This window comes from Stegostoma tigrinum, chromosome 4 (genome assembly GCF_030684315.1).
Source record: "Stegostoma tigrinum isolate sSteTig4 chromosome 4, sSteTig4.hap1, whole genome shotgun sequence".
NCBI classification, from domain to species: Eukaryota; Metazoa; Chordata; class Chondrichthyes; order Orectolobiformes; family Stegostomatidae; genus Stegostoma; species Stegostoma tigrinum.
Window position 1 is genome coordinate 14366671 of NC_081357.1, and position 26699 is coordinate 14393369.

At 41.7% G+C, this 26699-nt stretch overlaps 1 protein-coding gene across 2 annotated transcripts in view; it reads right to left on the minus strand.

Annotated features, from left to right (window-relative positions):
- The window catches only part of kif6 (kinesin family member 6), a 522710-nt gene that overhangs the window by 160097 nt on the left and 335914 nt on the right, over positions 1-26699 (minus strand). For both annotated transcript variants that reach the window (XM_048531738.2, XM_048531739.2), the window contains exon 14: positions 3004-3106. In XM_048531738.2, coding sequence (XP_048387695.2) covers positions 3004-3106 — 103 coding nt within the window. The remainder of the gene's footprint in view (positions 1-3003; positions 3107-26699) is intronic.

Here is a 26699-nt window from a genome sequence, read left to right on the forward strand (position 1 = left end):
AAGTACAGAAACATAGTCCATTCCGTTAACCTGGTCTAAAAGGACAAGCAAATAGGGGAATTTTAAAGTACTTGGATGCAATCTTTAATTTTCTGGGAACAGTAGAGCTTGATTTCTAGCACTACCTCAGTGGGCAGCGACAATACTTTCAACCAACATCGGTAAACAAGGTACATTCATTTATTGTAGAAATGCAGAGAGCCTATACAATGCTGAGTGAGTCTCCAACTCACACATCCAGATTAGGGTTTACTCTTCTTCAAGCGGGCAGCAGAAAGTGGCAGACTTAATGCTCTGTGCACAACTCCACATGATATGTACATGCCTACAGAAATCAGCACCATTTCCAGACTGGTTATAAGAGAAACAGAACCAATCAGAAACCTTAACCTAAAGAGACCACTGTAATTTAATACAAGGGGCTATGTTTGTAAATAGTGCTTCATTCTTCATTGAGAGATAGTAAACCCTGGTTGGCTGGCTGTCACACCTCCTCCCAATCCATGTATAATGGCATCTCCCTCATCCCTTCGGAGGACGGGCACAGGTCACAGCACTCAGGCCCTCTCTCACTTAGCCAGTGAATGGATATATCCAAGTCTTGAGTGATGGACTGAAGGCTGACGTGCACAGCCAGCAAGCACTAACTGCTCTGCAGGAGGTGGCTCTTCAAAGTAACCGCCATCCATTCCATGGGGGCATCCGTGTGCTTGCAGCTGGAATCACAACAGACAAAACCCAGGCAGACTCCATGGCACTTTACCAGATTTTGTCCTCCTTGTCTAAACATCTCCATCACCTCATTAAAGTCTGAGTCCACAGGTTTACCATTTGCATTGGTAGTGGTAGGAGTCAGCTCTCTAGTGGTACTCTGAAAGTCAAAGCCCTTGGTTATTATTTCCTGTGCAAGCTTTGTGCCCCTGCTAGTGCTGCGCCCATCAGAATTTGACACTGACCCTTAATCTACATGTACTTTTGTGGGAATCCTATGTGTCTATGCTGATGAAGAGTGGGAAGGAATGTCTTGAAGACGGGCAACTCTTCATCCTTAGAGGTGGTGTTCAAGAGATCACAGAAATGTGCCAGGGAACAGTCCTCTTCTTTTTTATTTCCTGGCATGGGATTGGTAGGATATACAGATTAGTTATTAAAATTTCTTTGTGTCATGAGGTACCACCAATGCCCCAAGTTATTTTAAGATGTTGCTGCTTCATGTGAGATTGGCAGGCTTTCTCACCAGATGGATTGTTCCATCTCCCTTCAGAACAAGCACAGTCCCCTTGCTCTCCTGCCAGTTCCACTGCCTGCTCCTAAAAGGGGGTCGTACACCCAGCATTTCTCCCAACCCACTTTACACTTTGTGCTTACTGTGCATGTTCTCCTGTAGAGACAAAGAAACATTGACAGGCATAAACACATGAGCTGCATTCAGCTCTACAGGCTGAGAGGTGAATGGCTTATTTTTGTGTTCCTGCTAAGAAGAATCTGGTTTGGGATATCGGAAGATTAAGGTGGCTGAACATACAGTGCTCTGATTTTGTCTAAGAGTAGAATGGGCTAAAGGCCATAAACATTGTATTGCCGAGTGTGACTGAGATACTTCTGAAATGTTTTGATCAAAACTGCCTTTTGTGGTTGCGTCCTTGTCCCTTACAATCTTTTGGAGAAAAATGTTTCAGATATGTAAGTTGTGCGAGTTTAGGTAAGAGGTCAGTGACCCGATAGTGCTTGACTGTTGTAGCTCCATTTATGTTTGTGGTACGAGAAGTGCTACATTGTTGATCTAGTTAATTCAGCCACATTCAGTACAAATGAAGTACCTGATAGAATTGGCTGGCACCCAATCTTGGATGTGACACTCCCGTGCAATGACAAACTCATAATGCTTCACTAACCTATGAGTGTAAGTTGGCAGTGAGCAGACAATGGCAGAGTACAGCAGATTATTCATTCTTTCATGATGCTGGAACCAAGCTCTCTTAAGATGTCATGGGTGCTGACTCCATAGGGATCTCAGTCCAGGATGCCCTTGTCAGTTAGAATGATCTCCTGCTACAGTAATAGTATATGCCTCCTCTCCCATATGGTCTCTCGGAGAACATCTAATGAGGTGTCACTCAAGCATGGAGCTACTTCCGGTCTGGTCTCGGACATTTCCAGGAGTGGATAGGAACAACCAGAGGTTGAGTGATACTCAAGGCTTGAAGAGAGTAAAGTACTGTCCAGGATTTTGTTTTTTTTTTAGAAATAGCACCCAAAAGATCCATGGTGGCCTTCAGAACTTCAGGATTGCCTGCTCATAATATATAGCATTTTACTTATGTGTGTAAATGCAATGTGCTGAGAAAAACATTATCACACAGATAGCCAGGCCCTCCCTAGACAGGAAGTACCTCCTGCATCAGGACTGTTACTTCACATAGTTTCCAAAAAAAACAAGGTCCTGCACGACACTTCAAACAAAAAAAAGAGTTAATTTAAGGTTAATTGAAAGCACTTTGGAAAAATAGATAGCTGTGAACTCAACTCTTGCACATTTTCTTCTTCAACATGCACAGCTGATTGTGCAAGCAGCAGCACAAAGAACACCATCTCACCAAAGATATTCACATATAGTCATTTGAATTGGGAGCAGACATAGGACACTCAGCCCTTCAAGCCAGCTCTGTCAATCAATAAGACTGACTGATCTGTTTGTGTTCTGACTTTCACATTCCCATTCATCACTGATTGCTACTTATTTTATTACTGTTTTGTTTGACAGTCAAGTTCTAACATAACAACAATCTGTTGTAACTTATTGTAATGGAAATTTTGGGCCTCGTAATCTTTTCTGTGGTGACTTATCTACATGGCAGTGGATTTCAATAGTTTTTTCAAAAGCTGTCACTGTGGTCACCATGGTGTTTGTCTTAATGTGTCAAGCAGCTAATGATTAATTTTTGAAGAACGGGCAGTCTTTCCTTTTTAGTCCACCATCAGGTACTGTTCAGAGTGACTCACCTCAGCTTCAGAAGTTGCTTGTTGTCTTCAATGGTTACACTGTCAGCACAGTCTCTTCTGAAGATCTCAAAAGCCTCCTGACGTCCAAGTGACATTTCCCCTGCTGTGGAATAGATGGAAGGCAAAAACAACTGAGTATGTTCTTGTAAATATCAGCGTGTCGCATGGTGTTGATAACAGAAATGCCTCAGCCACAAAAACAAAACTATCAATTAATAAAAGAGGTGCAAAGCACATTCATGGGTTTCAGCCTGCTGCCAAAATCAGCAGATGTTTTAAAATTCCTGTTGATTTCACCACAAATAAAAGTAAAATCTACAAATTTCTTAAGCCAGAAATTTGCAACATCACTGTTACACAGAAAACACTTCCAAATTATGTGGTCTTCCTGAGAACTGCATTAAAACATGGCACAATGCAAATAACTGTACAATGTGAGCCAATATACATCAGCATAAATTACTAGGGCCTGAGGCAAGCTACAAGCAAACACCATCTCGTTCCTTATGTAATCATGCAAACACATTGAAACTATCAATCTATAACTTATGTATGTCATGAAAGGACTTTTTAAGGAAATGCGATTGGGCAAGCTTCTTTTTCAAACAAATTCTGATGCCATAAAATATCCTTTGAAGAAAGAAGAAGACAGTGAAGGTCTCGCGCAGGAGAAAAGAACAGTGGGGAGAAAAGGGGCTCGATAAAATTGTAGATCACTGGAAGTGGTAACTTGAGGTTTTCGGTGGTTACTGGAACAAACTAATCAAAAGCAATCAGATTTGTTTCCAGATCTCTACTGAGCCAGGAACAGTCAGGCTGCAATTAGTCTTGTATCAAAGGTTATTTATGGATTTTTAAAAAAAATTCCAGGAAAGGTGATTATCAGCCAACAACACAAACTGAAACTGAGAAGACCATGATTTCAGAACTATATAGGATTACAGAGGCAATATAGCACAGAAACAGATCATTCAGCAAATTATACAATGCCAGTGTTTTTTGCTCCAATGGACCCTCCTCCCATCTTTTCTCATCTCTTGTTTGCTCCTTATTCATCAAATGTTGCTATTTAGGTAGCATTTATGTCCTAAAGCAACCACCATTATAATAATCATCATCATCTCACCTGCACACATTTAACTTGCTGGGAGCCTCACCCACACACATTTCTCAGTTTCACCCACTGATAGATACTCAACTATGATGAACACAGTACAACACAAAACAAGTTGGGACCGGACACTGTGCACGACAAAGCGACTGGTCACAAATGACATTGTGCGGCCAGCACATAGAATGGAAACACATGCAAATGAGAAAGTCAAGTATACGTTGACAAAATATTAAGTCTCCATTTTGTCATGCAGTCTGGGAGGTATTCGGTGCCAGGGAGAGTGCTACGACCAAAAAAGGAATTGCTGGTCTTAAGGTTCTAAAGCCATGAAGACATGAAGCATAGAGACTGCAGACAAGCAGAGCGGCTGGTTCATTGAGAATGGTAAAGCGAGACAAGACAGTTAACAGAATGGAAACAACTTGTTTAAGGCTCTTGCGAAGATCTGTAGCTCAGGTTATGCATGAGGTTGTTGGCTTGCTTGCCGAGTTGGCTGATTATCATACAGACATTTCGTCACCATGCTAGGTAATATCATCAGAGCGACCTCCAATGAAGTAATGTTGTTCTACTCCCTACTCTACTTGGTATTTATATGATCCGGTCTTTAAAGTTGGGTTGTGTAATTTTCAATTCAGTTCTGCATTGGTTTGTATATGGAGTCTAATTCCACATGTTTGTTAATTGCATTACAGGTTGAAAACCAGGTCTCTAGAAATTCTTCTGCATGTCTATTATTGGTTTGGGCCAGGATGCTCACGTTGTTTCGATTAAATTGATGGCCTTCATTGTTCGTCTGCACTGAGATCAGGGAAAGTTTGTCGTGTCATTTTGCTGCTGGCTAGCGTTTGTGGATCCTGATGGCTAGTTTCCTCTCTGTCAGGCTGATGTAATGTTTGTTGCAGTCATTGCAAGGCATTTTGTAAACTATGTTGGTCCTGCATGTCATGGATATGGGGTGTTTGTCCTTGTGAGTGATTGTCATAGTGTGGTTGTAGGATATCCCAAATACTTTCATCCACAGTGCCTACTAAATAGACAACGCCAAGAGGACACAGTACGCCCCAATACATTGGCCACACTTACCCCATACCAAGAACATAACAGAAGTACAACAAGACTCCTACGACCACTAGGAATCATGGTAGTACACAAACCCATAGCCACATTACGACAAACACTCACGGACAAAAGACCCCTTACCCATGACATGCAGGACCAACGTAGTTTACAAAATACCTCGTAATGACTACATCAAACATTACTTTGGTCTGACTAGAACGAAACTAGCCATCAGGACACACGACCACCAGCTAGCAGCAAAACGACACAACAAACATTCCCTCATCTCAGTGTGCTCGGATAATGAAGGCCATCAATTTAACGGGAAATTGAGCATCCTGGCTCAAGCCAACTTCAGACATGCACAGGAATTCCTAGAGGCCTGGTTTTAAACCTGTAATGCAGTTAACAAACACATGAAATTAGACCCCATATACAAACCCATACAGGACAGAACCGGAAGCGACACAATCCAACTTAGCAGACTGGATCATATAAACCAGGCAGAGTAGAACAACATCGCTTTAATTGGAGGTCACACAGATGATGTTACCAAACATGGTGATGAAACATCTGAATGATAACCAGCCAGTTCAGTGAGCAAAAAACAATCTCAAGAACAACTTGTGTTGAAATCAGACCATATTATAGACATTTGTGACATTTAGACAGTTTCATGAAGGACTGAGGTTCTCTTAAAACTCTCACTTAACCTTCTCCACCACAGGGCATCATTATCGACGGATAAGGCCCAATGCTATAGAGGAAGATGATAAGTCAATCTTCGATGCTTCGAAGGAAAACCACTCATAGAGTGCATCATCATATGTTTCTGCCTGATTTTTCACCAGTGCAGATACAATCAGGTTTCAGGGATATGTACTTGTTTCATATTCCACAAGATGAGGGAGATTGCACCAGGATTGTTGGGGTCATGCTAAGCCACAGGCTCATGACAGGGCCTCTGGTCTGAGCCACAATAAGCCTGCTCGAGACTTTGGGACGAGTACAGCGATGTCTGGAGTAAGTGGCAGAAATTGTGCAGAACCTTGCGCAGATGGTTCAGTTGGTCCAACCCTCGAGTTCTAGGATGGGTCTAACATATGAGCAGATGGCTTTCTCCATGGGGAGATTATTAATCACCTTGGACAACTAGGTTAATTACACAAACCAAATATGCAAAGAGGGACAGTCAGACCTCATTTGGTAGCTACTGAAAACTCCCTCAAATAGGCTGCTCTTGATTCACAGTATTCTGAGTGGCAACCATATTTTTGAAAACATATATAATTCACAACTGAAGATGACAAATTATATAATAAGGTTCTGACGGACCTTTATTCATTTTCAGAATTACTCCAGTCAAGTTGTCCAATGTCGTATGACTTTAACACATAGACTAATGACTTTCTAAGTACTTCACTCAGTACGTCTGTGTCTTATCAAGGTCTTCATGAGGAATGTAGCTCTTGGCAGTAAAGTTAAGGAAATCAGACAGTTGGGAAATCTGCCTTGAAATCTTCCCCTATGCATCACTTTAACCTTGTTTGTAAATGTGTTTATAAATTTCGATGTTAAAGAATTGCATGAGGTTAGATCATTTGGGTGAAATCATCACTAAATAGGAAAAAATTCCTTAAATATTTTTCACTTGTTGTGGTTTCTTCCTAGGTTTTGAAATAAAATAAGAGTTTCCAGCATAAACAACATTGAGACACAAATAGTGATCCTGCCAGTAAGCAAAGTACCAAGGACGACACAACATTTTTTCTTTGTACTGTAATCAAGCAATGCATAAACAACCAAACTCCAACACGGAATGATGGGAGCTCACTTATAATAGTATCAGACAGATTCTACATAATGTGTGGTTGGTATAAAGCTAAAAGAGTGGACTAAGTATTTTATGTCATGTTACATGTTATCAACAGGTGGTTAAAAAAAGCAAAAAAGAACAAATATTTACTAATTTGTCATCAGAGAATCTTATAGCTTGTTCATGCTTCCGTTCCACTCCAACAAATTATTTTTTATTCTTTCAGCAGATGTGGGGATTGTTAGGAAAGCCATCTCTAATTGTCTGAACTTAGTGGTTTTCTCAGCCATTTCAGACAGTGATTAAGGGTCAAGAACGTTACTGTGGGTCTGCGGTCATACGTAGGCTAGACCAAGTAAGGATGATGGCTTTCTTTCCTAAATGGCACGAATGATTCAGCTGGACATTTGCAACATTCAATAATTATTTTATGGCTACAATGATCACTATTATTAGCTTTTTATTCCAATTTATGAATTGAATTCAAATTCCACCAGCTGTTGCAGAGAGATCTGAACCCATGTTCCCATTGTATGAGTCTGGATCTCTAAGATTACTAGGCCAGCAACATTACCAATGTACCACTGCCTCCCCATCAAAACATAATTAACTGGAATACACATTTCACTTGTTCCCATTCTAATAGCATTTTCAACATAATTTTTATTATTTTACAACCTTCAACAGATTCCTCATCCAAGCATTGCAACACAGTGCAGTGCTACAGATTACAACAGAGCTGAGTGTCAATGGAATACTCTTATCGGAGCATAAATACAGAACAGGAATTCCTCAGAAATTATTGGTACAGAAAGGAGGCTTTTTGTGGTTACAGTGTAATGTAGCGCGTAATGTAAAATTGATTTTTAGAAATAAAGGACTCGAGTTTCCAAATCTGCTTTCACTATCTCAGTGGTTGTGGAATCTTTTACATTCACCTGAGAGAGCCTAAGTCTAACTTCCCATTCAAAAGATAAATTTCTGATGATTTTGTGCTCATACCCCAGAGTGGAATTTGAACTTACATTCTCCTAACTCAGAAGCAAAATTTTCCATTTCTTTTACTAGTGAAAAAAGCTGAAAATATGCAGATCTATGAACAATGGCCTTGGAGATTCTCAATAGTCTTCTTGCCACTGCCAAAAATTTGACTTTTATAATCAAAGAGTAAATGACCATTAGTTCCCTGGTGTGGTACAGAACTATTCCAGAAACACATTACCTTGGCCAATAAATTAAACAAAATGAAAATTATGTCACAACTAATACATGAGATAGATTGGAGTAAAATAAATTCTTAGATTTACCACATTCAAAGAACTTATGCTCTGTTAGCACAGTGAAAGAGAAACTCATTTTTGTACTTCAGTTTAATCGCCCCTATTGTTTATAACCATTTAGTTTGACTTTAAGAGCAGTGTAGCCACCTGGCTGTTGATTGAAATTGTTATAACTGTGTGAGGAGAGATAATTAGCTCCTATCATTTTAAACTGCTTCGTCACTTGCATTAAATATTGTAATCTTGAGTCCACCTCCACTGTGTTTCCAAGTTGAATACAATAAGCAATTCAATTTCATCTCTTAAAAATGTGAACCTGTTTTGCACGAATGAGTTCAACAAGACATGTGAATTTCTTGATGCTGATTCAGTTGTATGGAATTAGTCATTTCAGTATAGCCAGCTTAGTGTATTCTGTATGGATTCCCTGTACTTGCTATGATCTGCATGGTTAAATGATCACAGGAACTAAATTGGGTTCATTATTTGTCCTCTTTAAAAGTACTTTAGTACATGAAGGTCTAAGGTATTGAATTCAGATGGAAGTTCAATATGAATAGTTCATGCTTACCATTTTTTATAACAAGATATGAAACCAATGATTTTCCTTTTTTATTCTTTCACGGGATGTGAGCATCACTGGCACGACCAGCATTTGTTTCCAAACCTGAAATACCCTTGAGCCAACTGACTTGATAAGCCATGTCAAAGGGTGTTTGAGTCAACCACATTGTTGTGGGTCTAGAATCAAATGGAGGCCAGATCAGGGAAGGATCTCTCAGGATTTAGAGTCATCGAGTCATAGAGTTGTACAGCATGGAAACAGGCCATTTGGTCCAACGTGCCCATGCCAACCAGATATCCTAAATTAATCTATTTGCCAGCATTTGGCCAAAGTCCCTCTAAACCTTTACTATTCATATACCTATCCAGCCTCCACCACTTCCTCTGGCAGCTCATTCCATCCATGCAACACCATCTGCATGAAAAAGTTGCTCCTATGGTCCCTTTTAAAATCTTTCCCCTCTCACCTTAAACCTATGCCCACTAGTCTTGGACTCCCCCACCTGGGAAAAAAAAAATTGGCAATTCACCCTATCCACACCTCTCATGATTTTATAAACCTGTACGAGGTCATCCCTCAGCCTCTGATACTTCAGGGAAAATAGCCCCAGTCTATTAAGCCCCTCCATATAGGCCAAACCCTCCAACCTTGGCAACATCTTTGTCAATCTTTTCTGAACCCTTCCAAGATTCAGAACATCCTTCCAATAGCAGGGAGACCAGAACTGCACACAATACTCCAAAAGCAGCCTATCCAGAGTCCTGTACAGCTGCAACATGACCTCCCAACTCCTATACTCAATGCATTGACCAACAGAGACAAGCACACTGAACACCTTCTTCATCGTTGTATCTACCTGTGACTCCACTTTCAATGAACTATGAACTTGTATTCCAAGGTCTCTTTGTTCAGTAACACATCCAGGGCCTTACCATTAGTCCTGCCCTGGTTTGCAAAATGCAGCACCTCACATTTATTTAAATTAAACTCTATTTGCCATTCTTCAGCCCATTGGCCCATCGGACCATCTGATCAAGGCCCCATTGTACTTTGAAGAAACCTTCTTCACTGTTCACTACACCTCCAATTTTGGTGTCATCTGCAAACTTACAAACCATACCTCCTATGTTCATGTTCATGTCATTTATATAAATGATGAAAAGCAGTGGACCTAGCACCGATCCTTGTGGCACACTGCTGGTCACAGACCTCCAGTCTGAGAAGCAACCCTCCACCACCACCCTCTGTCTTCTACCTTTGAACCAGTTCTGTATCCAAATGGTTAGTTCTCCCTGTATTCCATTTGACCCAACCTTGCTCACCAGTCTACCATGAGGAATCTTGTCAAACACCTGACTGAAGTTCATACAGATCACATCTACCGCTCTCCCCTCCTCAAGCCTCTTTGATGTTTTTTCAAAAAACTCAATCAACCTAGTGAGACACGTCTTTCCTTAAGGAAGTCAGTTGGAGTTTAAAACAACCGATAATAGTTTCATGGCCACCATTCTCAAAAACTTCTTCTTTTCCAGATATTTATGGTTAAATTTAAAATGCACCAGCTGCTGTGCTAGGAAATTGAACCTGCATCTCTAAAGCATCAGTCTGAGATATTTAGTGCCAGGGAAAGAGCCAAGATGAAAGAAACAGCTGATCTGAAAGTACCAATGCTACGTGCAGGTAAAGCATCGATGCTTGCACACAGCCAAGTGTCTGGTCCATTGTGGATGGCAGTGCTGGAAACTTTGACTGCTGCATTACCAATCTAATTCCTTGCCTATTACACCACTGTCTCTTCCAGATACATGATTTTACCAGCATTCTTTTTAAATTGATTGCATTTGCAAACTTATTTAACATGATTGTGCAATGGTTTTGTTTTAAAAAAAAAATTCTTGGCCGTCCCACACTCAGACTGAGTAGAAGGTCACCACAGGGGTACAATACATTTCAGATTTTGTTTTCTCAAAGTACTTGGGCATAAATAACATGGCCATAAATGACTACAAACAGATGACCTTGAAACCAGTCATGGTGGGTTGTGGATATGTTATGTTGGGTTTGCTTGCAATCAGTGGGAAAGAAAATAAACAATTGCATACAGATGCAGATTAGCTTCCCTTTTAGAACAAAAAGTCATGCTACTTATGGGATGAGCTCAGCCACCAATTGGTGGCATGCTCTCAGAAAGGTTATGCATAACCTAAAAGAAGGCCAAGAGAAAAAGAGGCACTTCATGCATGCTTATGCATGACACATGTTTACAAGTTTCTGGAAAGTGACTATTTTTCCAATGTAGGCCTTGTTATTTCTTAATGGTTTAATCAACATAAACTCAGTGATATTTCAGTCCAGATGGTCGCATTTGTTCTCTGTGTTCTCCACACAGTCTTGCTGAATAAGGAGGAGGAATGGGTGGAGAGGCATTATTTGCAAAATGGAGTATTTCTGCACTTAAGCGACCAAAAACTACCAAGTCAGTGACTTGGATTTACATAGTTTGTTCTAATGCAGCACAAGATGCTCAAAGAACCTTCGGTAATGAATGGACAAAGAATCAGAAGAGGTTGCAGAATCTCTCGGAAACAACATAAAACATTTTGAGCTGTAGCATAAAATAAAACAGGAACGTAGGGAGCGACGTTCCCGCTAATATTCCCTTCTGCTGCTCAAACCTTGGAGGTCCGTGCACGGCAGTGGCTTCTGGAACTGAAATCAATGCATGCATCAGCCTCACAGTGTGCATGTAGGATGCATAGATGCTCTGAGTGGCTGCTGTAAGAGGAAATAACCAAAAATAACGTAGAATCTAGGAATCATATGAAGGGAGGAAAGAGGAGAAGATAGATGAAGAAGCCTCAGTATGGAGAGGGAATTCCAGTGCTGAGGGCGTCAAGAACTATAGACTCAGATAACAGTGGTGGAGCAGCCAAAATTAGAATGCCTAAATTACCAGAATTTAGGTGTCACAAATATGCTTAGAGGGGTGCAGAGCTGGAGGAGATTACAGAGAGAAACAGGGCAGGCTAGGAAAGGATTTGAAACCAAGGAAGAGAATTTTCAGATGTGGCCGAACCAGGCTTTTGTATCGCTGGAGCATAACTGGCCAAGTGTCACATCTGTTGGTAGGAGAGCATTTTGGCCGTAGCGATCATAACTCTGTTACTTTTACAATAGTCATGGAAAAGGATAGGTACGTACAACAGGGTAAAGTTTATAATTGAGGGAACGGTACTTACAATTCTATTCAGCAAGAACTGGTAACATCAAATGGGAACAGATACTGTCAGGGAAGAGCATTATAGAAATATGAAGATTGTTATAGGAATGCATACTGCGTGTGATCGATATGTTTGTCCCTAGCAGGCAGGGAAGATGCAGTCAAGTGAGGGAGCCTTGGTTCTCAAGAGAGGTTGAACGATGAGTTAAGAGGAAGAAGGAGGCTTCTACAAGGTTTTGAAAACAAGGATCAGAAAAGGCACCAGAGGGATACAAGTTAGCTGGGAAGGAGCTGAAGAAAGGGCTGAGGAGAACAATAAGGGGGCATGAGAAAACCTTGGCTGATAGGATCAAGGAAAACTCAAAGACTTATTACACGTATGTGAGGAATAAGAGAATGACCAGATAAAGAGTGGGGCCTATCAAGGATTGTGAAGGGAATTTGTGCACAGAGCCTAAGGAGATAGGAGAGGTCCTTAATGAATACTTTTCTACGGTATTCACAACAGAGGGGGACCTAGTTGTAGGGGAGGACAGTGTGAAACAGGCTGGGAGGCTAGAAGTAAGTAAGGAAGTTCGTAAGGAAGATGTACGAGGAATTTTGAGGAACTTGAAGATAGATAAATCCCCTGGGCCTGATGGGATTTATGCAAGGATTCTAAGGGAAGCGAGCGAAGAGATTGCAGGGCCTTTGGCGATGATCTTTTCATCCTCACTGTCCACTGGTATAGTGGCGGAAGATTGGAGATAGGCAAACGTCCATTCCCTTGTTCAAAAAAGGGAATAGGGATAATCGCGGGAATTACAGGCTAGTTAGTCTTATGTCAGTGGTGTGCAAATTATTGGAAAGGGCTCTGAGAGTTGGGATTTATGATCACTTGGAAAGATACTGTTTGATTCGTGATAGTCAGCATGAGAGTTAGATCATGCCTCACAAACCTTACTGAATTCTTTGAGGAGGTGACCAAACACATGGATGAAGGTAGGGCGATGGATGCAGTATACATGGATTTAAGTAAGGCGTTTGATAAGGTTCCCCATGGTGGGCTCATGCAGAAAGTAAAGAGGCATGGGATAGGGGGAAATGTGGCAGATCAGATTCAGAATTGGTTGACCCTGAGAAGTAGTGGATGGAAAATATTCCACATGGTGCTCAGTTACAAGTGGTGTACAAGGATCTGTTCTGGGTCCTCTTCTATTTGTGATTTTTGTAAATGATTTGGATGTAGGAGTGGAAGGGTGGATTAGTAAGTTTGCGAACGATACAAAGGTGGGTCTAGTTGTGGATAGTGCAGAGGGCTGTTCCAGGTTGCAAAAAGATATTGATAGGATGTAGAGCTGGGCTGAGAAGTGGCAGATGGAGTTTGACCCTGAAAAGTGTGAGGTGATTCATTTTGGAAGAACAAACTTGAAAGCAGAATACAGGGTTAACAGAAAGATTCTCAGCAGTGTGGAGGTGCAGAGGGATCTTGGGGTTCATGTCCACTGTTCCCTGAAAGCTGCCACCCAGGTGGCATTTTTCCTGAAACTTCTAGCATTGAGATATACACACCTCAAACCATCTCTGTGCCCATAATTACACTTCATCGACCACATTTCTTTATTAACAACCTCACTCCCTGTTGTGTCTGTTGGAAGGCTGAATCCTCAGCCTCTGAATTACAAATCCAGTTCCCCACCCTCTGCCAATCTAGTTTAAACTATCCAGTATGGCTTGAGAAAACCTCCCAGGATATTTGTGCCCTTTCAGTTCAGGTGCAACCCATCCTTACTGTACAGATCCCACCTCCTTAAATCCCATTCAACACCCATACGTTATCCATACCCACTGTGGCTCCCCAAATCCCACCCACACAACCTCCTTGCATCCTCTAGATGCCCGTACATACTCACTATGGACATAATTAATTTCTTTTGCATTCTTTCATGGAATGTGGATGTCACTTGCACATTTGTTGCACATCCTCACTCTATCCGGAAAGTGGCCTTCTTGGCCATTTCAGAAAAAAAGCCAGCAGTGAACCTCATTTCTCTGGATCTGGAGTCACATGTAGGCCAGTCCAGGTAAGAATGGCAGGTTAGGGACACAGGTAAGTTCTTACAACAATAAGCAATTCTTTCATGGTCACCATTACTGTGATTATTCCAGACTTATCAATTTAATTTAAATTGCACCAGCTGCCATAATGGGATTTGAACCCAAACCCCAGAGCATTAATCTAGATCTCTGGCTTACTTGTCCAGTGACATTACCATTACACCACTATTGCTCTTGTAACAATATTAGGAACATTTCCAGATGCATATGGTATTATTAAAATACACATGCAGTCAAAGATCTCTTCAAAACCTTTAAGCCTCTAAACAACTCACAAAACGTTACATAAACATTTAGAATCATAGAATCCCTATCATGTGGAAAAAGGTCAAATTAGCCCACTGAGTCTGCACTGATTCTCTGCAGATCCTCCCACCCAGACCCAGACCCCTATCCAATCCTTGTAACTCCACATTTCCCATGGCTAATCCACCTAGCCTTCACATTCCTGGACACTATGAACAATTCAAAATGGTCGATTTAGCTAACCTGCACATCTTTAGACTGCGGGAAGTGACCGGATCACCCAAAGGAAGCCCACGCAGATGGGGAGAGAATGTGCAAACTCCACACAGACAGTCAACCAAGACTGGAATCAAACCTGACTTCATGGTGCTGTGAGGCAGCAGTGCTCGCCACTGAGACAAAAATCCCACTTGGAAAAACAAATCCTCTAAAATTGTCAACAGAAAAAGACATGCGAAAAAATTCTGATCCTACTGACTGCTCATAAAAGTATTAAACAAAATAAAGCACATATTCTCATTAACAGCTATATACAACCACCTGTGTCAACTTTTTTTATTCATTCACAGGATGAGGGCGTCACTGGCTCAGCGGCATTTATTGCCCATCCCTCATTGCCCTGAGGGCTGTTAAGAGTCAACCACAACTTGAAGTTCAGCCAAGCATTATTAATGCTATTCTCATGCACTCTTCTGTCAATGAAGCCACTAAGTATGAATCCATTATACCTAACAAATGAGTGGGCTGTAGATCAAAGAAACATTTAAATTTCATTGCAAAAATTTTATTTCTTATGATTAGAATCTCACTACTCTTCAACTCAGAAGAGTACTTTTTAAAATCATTCATGGGACATGGTTCGGCCAGAATTTATTGTCTGGAGTCACATGTAGACCAGCCCAGGTAAGAATAGCAGTTTCCTCCCCTAAAGGTCATTAATGAACCAGGTGGGGTGTTTTTTTTTCCAACAATCAGCGATGGTTTCATGATCATCATTAGATACTTAATTCCAGATTTTTGTTTTGAATTCAGGTTCAAATGCGGGATTTGGTCCCAGGACCCTAGAACATTTATAGTTGGGTCAATAGATTAGCAATAATACCACAAGGCCATTGCCTCCCCATTATCCATTAGATAATATACTGTAATGTATCATAATATCAGTTGATGCAGTGGTCACTTACCTATTTTAAACAAAGCATATCACTGTCGTAAACATACTTATCCCTCACCATTGCATTATGACATGTGGAATTGTGCATTATGACAGGTGAAGCTGTCATGTGCTTTTAAACACATGACAAAATATTTGTAACTCCAGATTGTAACTTCACCGTAGTTTGCAACTCATCTGAGATGCCATAAAGCATATATCCTAATGAATTAAACCCAATTCCATGGGAATTGTGGGGTGTTAAAATGGAGCCAACAATGTAACAGTCAAGGAATAGATCATTGCGTGCAGGCTCGCTATTCACATCCTTTAACATGAGGGCCTAAACATCCCAACCAACTGGAAAGGGAGTCCTAAAATTGAGTCGACCACCAGTTAAGATTTTTCCACCTCCATTTTGACTTGGATGGTAGCATGAAAATCTATGACTCTCTACCTGCATGAACAAGATTCGAATATAAACAAGCAACCTTTCTATCACTGCAAGGGCGAGGCAATTAGTGCTCCACCATTTCTAAATTCACTCTTTCCCTGTCTCATTTTTTATTTCTTTTCACCTTGTTTTCCAGGCAATCTCATGTTTACAGTTTAATTTGACTTCTTTTCAACAAGGAGTGGATCAGCTGACCTCAGCAAAGAGATGAGTAAATCGCTTTACTGAAAGAGGCGTGCTGACTGGAAATTCTTCCTATCCTATGTGCTGTTTTAGATGGCATCCAAGTTGGAAAATGTCCATATTGACTAGGCATCCAACTGCTTAGCTGTTGGGTTTACCTGTTATCATCTGCCAAAGTGCATTCACATGCATTTGGTGCCTACCCTAATACTCATCTTATAAACTCCTTTTTTACATGCCTGCACATTGTTTCATGTAAAGACAGCCACAAAAATGAGAGGAAAACCCCAGCAATAAGCATGGTGTATTGTTATTTGATCTCTAGTCTGTCCAAAGAAGCCTTTTCCTCCATGTTAGATATTAAGTGGGAAAATCATATTCTCAGTTCTAAAGAAGGGTCACTGGATTTGAAACATTAACTCTTCTCAGAGGCTGGCAAACCTGTTGAGTTTCTCCAGTAATTTCTGTTTTTGTTCCAGATTTCCAGCACCTTCAGTTTTGTTGCTTTGTTTTACATCATTTTCAAACCACAGCACAATAGCAAAATAACATGGGATGTGGAAGCCTGACTGATATTTCATTCCTTCCAAGGATGTAATGAGGAAACAGCAGAACGTCTGTTAGTGAATTCACAAATTATCAACCGGCTTTCTTCAGATTCAAGAAATCAATCTAATCAGTGCTCTCCAATTCAGTTCTATCAACTATTTCATTGTCAATTGTCAATGCACTAAAAGTCTGAATATGCTTTTGTTTCTCCTGGAAAGTGAAATACTTTGATAAAGAAAGGCCTTTCACAGTTGCATATTAAAGTGGGCTTAATGGTTGGAATTTAAATGAGCAAAGGAAGATGGTTTTGGACATACACATGGAGGTAAATCCTTGAAAAATGACATTGAATTCGGATCCCACCCACTTCCAAGTTTTACCTGGTTCGATCTGTAAGCAGATGGGGATGTCGAGGCAGTATGTGTCATCTGCAGAGGTCATTACCTGCAGTATAACCAATTATCTGACTTTACCCGACTTATTTCCTGAGCTAAGCTGTCAATCTTTTCCAAGAAACAATGCATGAAGATCTGGCTCTTTCCACGTCTTATTTCAACTGATTGAAATATAATTTGATCTGCATGAATACTGAGGATGCAATTTGGTTACTAGTTAGGGATTAAGAAGAAAAAAGGCATTTTATTGTTTGAGGTCTAATTTTATCTCTTTTGCACAAACCTCCGCTATGGTGACTCTGGAGTGAAATGCCAAAATGCTTCTATTCTGTTATTCATCGTAGTTTTCTTCACAATTTTAACTCATGCGTGAGAATAGCCTGATCTGCGTAACTATTTTGAGGAATGAGTTCTTCAGCATTATAATTTGAAATATGCAGTTAAAACGAGAAAATGAACAAAGCATTCGGGGGTTAACAGCTATTTAATATGACATCAAATCAGCTTCCTCACACAGCAACTTCACATACCTAGTACCACTGATCATAAATTTTGACAGTTTACCCAAAAGAAACATAATATAAACTGACCAAAATCAAGCTTTTTTACGAGCATGAAGCCAGGCCCTACTCCAGAGAATGATTTAATAAAGTGATAATGGGAACTGCAGACGCTGGAGAATCCAAGATAATGAAATGTGAGGCTGGATGAACATAGCAGGCCCAGCAGCATCTCAGGAGCACAAAAGCTGACGTTTCGGGCCTAGACCCTTCATCAGAGAGGGGGGGTGAGGTGAGGGTTCTGGAATAAATAGGGAGAGAGGGGGAGGCGGACTGAAGATGGAGAGAAAAGAAGATAGGTGGAGAGGAGAGTATAGGTGGGGAGGTAGGGAGGGGATAGGTCAGTCCAGGGAAGACGGACAGGTCAAGGAGGCGGGATGAGGTTAGTAGGTAGGAGATGGAGGTGCAGCTTGGGGTGGGACGAAGGGATGGGTGAGTGGAAGAACAGGTTAGGGAGGCAGAGACAGGTTGGACTGGTTTTGGGATGCAGTGGGTGGAGGGGACGAACTGGGCTGGTTTTGGGATGCGGTGGGGGAAGGGGAGATTTTGAAGCTGGTGAAGTCCACATTGATACCATTGGGCTGCAGGGTTCCCAAGCGGAATATGAGTTGCTGTTCCTGCAACCTTCGGGTGGCATCATTGTGGCGCTGCAGGAGGCCCATGATGGGCATGTCATCTAGAGAATGGGAGGGGGAGTGGAAATGGTTTGCGACTGGGAGGTGCAGATGTTTATTGCAAACTGAGCGGAGGTGTTCTGCAAAGCGGTCCCCAAGCCTCCGCTTGGTTTCCCCAATGTAGAAGATGCCACACCGGGTACAGTGGATGCAGTATACCACATTGGCAGATGTGCAGGTGAACCTCTGCTTATTGTGGAAAGTCATCTTGGGGCCTGGGATAGGGGTGAGGGAGGAGGTGTGGGGGCAAGTGTAGCATTTCCTGCGGTTGCAGGGGAAGGTGCCGGGTGTGGTGGGGTTGGAGGGCAGTGTGGAGCGAACAAGGGAGTCACGGAGAGGGTGGTCTCTCTGGAAAGCAGACAGGGGTGGGGATGGAAAAATGTCTTGGGTGGTGGGGTCGGATTGTAGATGGCGGAAGTGTTGGAGGATGATGCGTTGTATCCGGAGGTTGGTGGGGTGGTGTGTGAGAACGAGGGGAAAACTCTTTGGGCGGTTGTGGCAGGGGCGGGGTGTGAGGGATGTGTTGCGGGAAATGCGGGAGACGCGGTCAAGGGCGTTCTCGATCACTGTGGGGGGAATGTTGCGGTCCTAGAAGAACTTGGACATCTGGGATGTGCGGGAGTGGAATGCCTCATCCTGGGAGCAGATGCGGCGGAGGCGGAGGAATTGGGAATAGGGGATGAAATTTTTGCAGGAGGGTGGGTGGGAGGAGGTGTATTCTAGGTAGCTGTGGGAGTCGGTGGCCTTGAAATGGACATCAGTAACTAGCTGGTTGCCTGAGATGGAGACTGAGAGGTCCAGGAAGGTGACGGATGTGCTGGAGATGGCCCAGGTGAACTGAAAGTTGGGGTGGAAGGTGTTGGTGAAGTGGGTGAACTGTTCGAGCTCCTCTGGGGAGCAAGAGGCGGCGATGATACAGTCATCAATGTAACGGAGGAAGAGGTGGGGTTTGGGGCCTGTGTAGGTGCGGAAGAGGGACTGTGCCACGTAACCTACAAAGAGGCAGGCATAGCTGGGGCCCATGCGGGTGCCCACGGCCACCCCCTTAGTCTGTAGGAAGTGGGAGGAATCGAAAGAGAAGTTGTTGAGGGTGAGGACGAGTTCGGCTAGGCGGATGAGGGTGTCGGTGGAGGGGGACTGGTCGGGCCTGCGGGACAGGAAGAAGCGGAGGGCCTTGAGGCCATCTGCATGCGGAATACAGGTGTATAGGGACTAGACGTCCATGGTGAAAATGAGGTGTTGGGGGCCAAGGAATTGGAAGTCCTGGAGGAGGTGGAGGGTGTGGGTGGTGTTACGGACGTAGGTAGGGAGTTCCTGGACCAAAGGGGAGAAAATGGAGTCCAGATAGGTGGAGATTAGTTCAGTGGGGCAGGAGCAGGCTGAGACGATGGGTCGACCAGGGCAGGCAGGTTTGTGGATTTTGGGAAGGAGATAGAAACGGGCCGTGCGGGGTTGGGGAACAATGAGGTTGGAGGGAGGTCCCCTGAGGTGATGAGGTCGTGAATGGTGTTGGAGATGATGGTTTGGTGCTCGGGTGTGGGGTCTTGATCGAGGGGGCGGTAGGTGGTGGTGTCGGAGAGTTGGCGTTTGGCCTCGGCGATGTAGAGGTCAGTGCGCCATACTACCACTGCGCCACCCTTGTCTGTGGGTTGATTTAATAAAGCTTTGATTGTCAGGAAGCACAGCAGTGAGTGGGATGATTGAAAAAAAGAACTTCCAGATATCTGAATGGTTAATTCAAACCTACACTTCACACTACTTTTACTTTGTACAAATATAACCATGCAGTGTAGTGCTTCATCCTTCAATGCTTTTAAAGCCAATACTGCATAGTCACTCAAGCATGGAAGGAAGTCAATTGGTTCATCATATTTCATGCTAGACACCTGTCTTACTTTTAAATTCATGTCTGTTTTGTAGGCGAGAGGAGAGAGATTTTAAAAAGTCATAAGGGGCAATTTTTTTCAAATGTGGTTCATGTGTACCATGAATTTCCAGGGGATGTGGTGGATGGATGTGGGTACATTTACAAAGTTTGAAAGAAATTTAGCTCAGTAGATGAATAAGAAATATTTGGAGGGATAATGGGCCAAAAGCAAGCAGTTGGGACTAGTTTAGTTTGATATAATGGTCGGTATGGACTAGTTGGACTGAAGGATCTGTTTCCATGCTGTATGATTCTATGGTTTGAAGAAATCAGCGAAAAAAATTGACTGAATTTAATAATAATGTGGTTTTTTTGTAAAGGGGTTTTCGATGGTTTTATTTTCAGCTCAGAATGGAAGGTTGTCAAAAATAAGGGCCAAACTCTAATTGAAAACTGTTACTTGAGAGGGGAGCAGACCATTGTTACTGTAAACATTCTGTCATTTGAAAAAAATATTATTTGAACTCCACTCTATCATTAGTTCTGCCACTGGGATCAGCGAGAAGGCAGATCTGGGGCCACAATTACCTAAAATATATATTATTAACTTGAATGAATAAAGTGAATGTACTACAGCCAAGCTGGTGGCTGAAACAAAAATAGGTGGAAAAGCAAGTGGTGAGGATAACGTGAAGAGTCTGTTCAGGGATACAGACAGGTTAAGGGAGTGGGCAAAACCTTGGTAGATGAAATATAATGTGTCAAAATATGAAGGTATGCATGTTGACAGAAAGAATAAAAGAGTTAAGTATTATTTAAAAAGAGAAAGACAACAAAAAGCCAGAGGGATTTGGGAGTCCTCCCATGATTCACACAAAGGCTAGCATCCAAGTTTAGTGGGAGTAGGGAAGGCAGATGGAATGTTGGTCTTCAGTTCAAAGGGAATAGAGTAGGAGGCTTTTCTAAAACTATTCAGCCAAATTAAAGTTACTATTGTCCCAAAGGGCCATAGAGCTGCTCCCTCATTAGAGAGATATGACTGGTGGTGAGTTTAACCAGAGTGTCACCATGCCTTGGGCAAGTCTGAGAAGGTAGAACTTTTATTGTGACCTCAGCTGTACAGGAACCAGTGTCATTCTGCATTGGACACCAGCTATCCTATAAAAAAGGTTGGATCAGTTGGCTAGAGAGTTGATTTGCAATGTAAAGTGATGCCAACAACATGGGTTACATTTCTGTACCAGGTCAGGTGACGACTAAGGTCCTGCCTATACAATCTCGTCCCTTGCTTGAGGTGACTCTCACATTAAACTCAACAGCATTCATCTCTCTCTTATGAGAGTATGATCCTCTGGCACTATGACAACTAGTCAAACCACAGCAGGAAGACTGTTAGCAGATTTGGGTTCTTTCCAAGGAAGATATAATGGCCCTGCAGGCTGTACACAGAAGGTTGATACCAGGTAGAGCAGGAATGTCTTATGTGGAAAGGGTGAGTGGAAGGGGTATGTATTCATTGAAATTTAGAAGTATGAGAGGCGACCTTATTGAAACATATAACATTGAGAGAGGACTTGACAGGGTAGATGTGGTTTTCTCTGTGGGAATATCTGGGATCAGAGGCATGATGTCAGGGTAAGGGGTTACACATTTAAGAAAGAGATCAGGAATTTCTTATCTCAGTCACACAGCATGGAAACTGACTCTTTGGTCCAACTTGTCTGCGCCGACCTTACATCCCAATCTGACCTAGTCCCATTTGCCAGCATTTGGCCCATATCCCTCTAAATCCTTCTGCTGATATACTCATCTAAATGCCCTTTAAATATTGTAATTGTACCTGACTCCACCACTTTCCCTGGCATCTCATTTAATATACACACCATTCGTTACGCAAAACGTTGCCCCTCAGGTCCTTTTTAAATCTTTCCCCTCTCACCTTGACTCTACGCTATTTTGGACTCCCACATCCTAGGAAAATAGCTTTAGCTATTCATTGTCTCCATGCCCCTCATACTTTATAAATTTCTACAAGGTCACCCCTCAGCCTCCAACACCCCACAGAAAAAGGCCGCAGCCTTTTTAGCCTCTCCCTGTCATGCAAGCGCTCCAGTCCCAGCAACATCCTTGTAGATCTTTTCTGCACCCTCTCAAGTTTAATTATGTCCTTCCTATTGAAGGTGGAATCTCTGGAATTCTTTATCACAGAGAGTTGTTGAGGCTGGTCATTCAAAGCAGAGATACACAGATTTTTAATCAGTAAGAGAATCAAGGCTGGAAAGTGGAGTTGAGAATTATCAGATCAATCATGATCTCATTGAATGGCACAGAAGGGCATGATGGCCAATTTCAGCTCATACATCTTATGGTCTAAACTACCAAAATAAGGAGAACAGGTGCTTTCTAGCCACCCTTTCCATGCCCATCATAATTTTATACATCTTAATACCCTCTTAGCCTTCTCTGCTCCAAAGAAAACAACCAAAGTTGTATCTAGCCCCGTTTATAGCTAAACTGCTCCAACCTGGGCAACACCTGGTGACTCTCCTCAGTACAACTGCAATACAATCACATCATTTCTATAATGCAGTGACTAGAACTACACACAGTACTCTAGCTGTGGCCTAACCAAAGTCCTGTGCAGCTCCTATATAAAGTCCCTGCTCTTATAATCTAACTGAGACAACAGTCCTGTATGCATACACTAGCCAATTAGCCTGTCTTGAACCTTAAGGGATCTGTGGACAAGCACATCAAGATCCTTCTTTTCATCTGGGCTTCCTAGTGTCCTGCCATTCATTGAGCACTCCCTTATTTCTACAGTGCATCACCTCATATTTCTCAAGGTTAAATCCCATCTGCCTCTTCTGTAGAAGGGTCATTGAACTGAAAACAATAACTATTCTTTCTCCACAGATATTAACAAACCTGTTGAGTTTCTCCAGCAACTTGTTTTTATTTGTTTTATATCTGCAATATGCATAGTCTTTGTTTTATTTTATTCATGGATATATAGGCCATAGATCTTCCCATCTGACTGCATCTTTCTATAAGCCAAGACTCTTTTTCACTGTCAATCACCCAGCCAATTATTGTGTAAACTGCAAAATTATTTTATCATCCCCTCCACATTTTCTACATATCTCCATATCTATATTTATCCATGTATTAGAAAGATGAATATTATGAATATTATGGGACCTTGTGGTAGGCCACTGGCCACAGAACTCCAATGACACAACCTTCTACCATCACCCTCTGTCTCCTATCACTGAGACAATTTTGGATCCAATTTACCAAGTTACCCTGGATTCTATGTGCTTTAGCCTTCTTTGTCAGTATGCCATGTGGGACCTTGTTAAAGTCTTTGTTAAAATTCATACATTCAATGATATCAGCTGCACTACGCTCATCAAGACACCTGGCCATTCAAATTTATTAGGCATGACCTCCTTTTGGATGGATTGGAACTTTCCTTGGAACAGAGTGGTGAAGGATATGAGACTTTTTGAGATTGAGGTTGAGACCAAATCTTCAGTATACTTCCACGAAGGCATTAAACGAGGCTTGAACATACTCTCCAGAAAGAGCACCGAGATGACACTGTCATCTATATCCTGAATTTCTACAAATGAGGTTGGTATCAACTTCTTGGATTTCCACTAGTTGAAGTTGAAAAGGTTTCTGTCCATCCACAATGTCCACACCAGTGGGAAGCTTTTACTTGACAAGATAAACGATGGTGGAAAATGGCGATGAAGATGGAGAAAAGGGTGGGGATTATAATACATTCTTGCTTGACACCTGTCTTGACTGCAAAGGATTCTGTCATATTACTATCGGTGGGGACCATCACCGACATCTTGTACTGGAGAAGATGGAGGCTGTTGATGAATTTTACTGAACAGCCAGTCTTTGATAGGGTCTTCCAAAGCACTTTCCAACTGGCTGCATCAAAGTCTCATTCAGATCAATGAAGGCCATTTAGGATCTTTACTGCTGTTGCTGTCATTTGTCTTGGAGTTGCCATGCAGTAAGAAGCACACCCATAGTTCCATTGGTCAGAAGCTGCACTGGCTTTCAGGAAAGAAAAGAGACTGGGAGTAGACTGGAAGTGGGGATTTTGGGCGATGTTCTTTCCAGGGATGGAGAGTATACACAGAAAATAATAGACTAGTGTAAATTGCATCTATGAAAGTAGCAATTTAATCAAGATCAGAAGATATCAAAACAAGTCAAAGAAACAACAGTAATTTATACTAAATTTGAATTCCAAGATCCACAGTGTTTTATAGTTTCTCTATAGATTCTTTCTTTAAATTGAGTAATTTATTTCACTTTGGATCTGTTGCAGCCTCCAAATGGTTTATGAAACTTACACTAAGTGAATGATTAGGAGATCATCATTCAAAGTATTTGTATTTGATTAGCAGGAAATCCTATGGCCAATATATATTGCAAGGGATTTATTTTGCCAATTTGAATCAGATTTACAAGAAGTTTTGTGTTAAAATATTCCACTCCTGGGATCTGGTTTGACCTATATTTGAATTCAGCAGATAAAAAGGATATAAATAGTATTTTCCTGACTAAAATGAAACTGGACAGGTTTAACCCAGTTTCCATTAGACTCAAATGCAGAGCACAAAACTGCCAGTAAGTGGGATCAAATTTAAAGCCAGCGAAATCAAAAGTCTACAAAAATGTAAATGTTACACTGGGGAAGTGTGTACATTTCTGAAATTGTTACATACTTTCGAAACAATGCAGCAAAAACTCTATCATGCATCTGGGATATTTCATGTCTAACCTAGGGCCTCTTCTCTCAATTAATGTGTTTTGTTCCAACACATGCCTTTTGTCTTGATGAGTAATTGTCCCTTTCTTAAAACATTCAATTTTGTTCCACTGATGGCATTCAACTATCCTTATCCACACCCCTTTGGATAGAGGTCAGATGACTTTTCTCCTCTTTTATTCTAAATGTGCCTCTTTCTTAAATGGATGCAATAACAATTTGAAAAGTTATTTGAACCTTCCTGATTAAATTACAGCTAAGGAATTGCATCATTATTAATATTAATTTGATTCAGTGATGACAAACAAATGAACAGAGAAGGAGCAGGTCAAACTGTGAGGACACTGAAGGTTGACAATTTTCTACTTTAACATTCAGTAATCTGTTATTTAATGCCCAATCGCATTGTTACCGCTGGGTTAGCCACAATGCCTGCTTTCCCGACTCAGTTTGAATAATGTTACTTCTTGCATGGCTCAAACAGGTGAGAAATACTACTTCTTATCATCAATCTGCTAATTGGCGGGCTACCCATCTGATATCTACTTTCTCAATTTTTAAAAAGAATCTGAATCCTGCGGAAATCATTGCAATAAAGGCAAAGGTATGAGGTTTGGGCAAATTCTACTGAAATGAGCTGGAATTTCTTGTCCAGAAGGCTGGAGAAGTGGTTACATGGAGACATTGGGAGAGAAGCCTATAATCTTCCTACCATCACTGGATATTTTCTCCAGTGGAAAATGCGGCAGCTTAACCAACTAACTGGCAGCCAATTGAAGCATAGAGTGGAAATGGAAATAAGGGAAAGCTATGAGGTTAACCCTCACTCACATCCTCCAGCATGTTGCAGGGGATGGAATATTGGTCATATATGCAACATTTCATGATCAGTTTGCTAGATGCCAGCCCAAAGGTTCCTTCAAACCTCCTCACCATTCTCGTACCCTCTACTTGGAGCTGCAATCTCAGAAGTGGCCATCACTAGTGGTGGCACTGCTGAGTTTCTAGACTTCTGATTAAATTGTTCCCTCTTAGGAAATTGCAGCTCTGAATCAGCTACTGCTGACAATATGCCATCCAAATCCTGCTGCCCCAGCAAAGTGAGATCATCTGCTGCTGTTACCCCCAGAATTTGTACTCGCAGGCAAGTAGCAAAATTCAGTGCATTATCATGTCAGTGCAATTGCTCCTGTGGCTGGAAATTGGTACTTGGTCGAAAAAAAAATCTAGACTTACAATCACTGCAGTATTGAGGGAGCTCTACACTGCTCAAGGTGCTACTTTTTCTGATGAAATGTTAAACTGAAGTCCTGCCTCTTAAATGAACACAAATAATCTATGGCACTATTTTAAAGAAGACTGGGTGAAGGTTCTTCAGCATTCTGAACATCACAAAAACGGATTCCAAGATCATTATCATGTTATTAATTGTGAGACGCAGCACAAGTGACACCCACATTTCCGATATTATAACAGTAGCTAAACTTTACTGACTGTATAGCATGTTAGAATGCCCAAAGATCATAAATGGTGCTATGTGAAGGCAAGTCTTTGCTTAAATATTAGTATCAGCTTGATTTCACTTAAAAAAGATGTGAAATTAACTAACCACATATCTTTCCCCAAATCTTTCTCCAAACTATACACCTGCTGGGTTTATCAA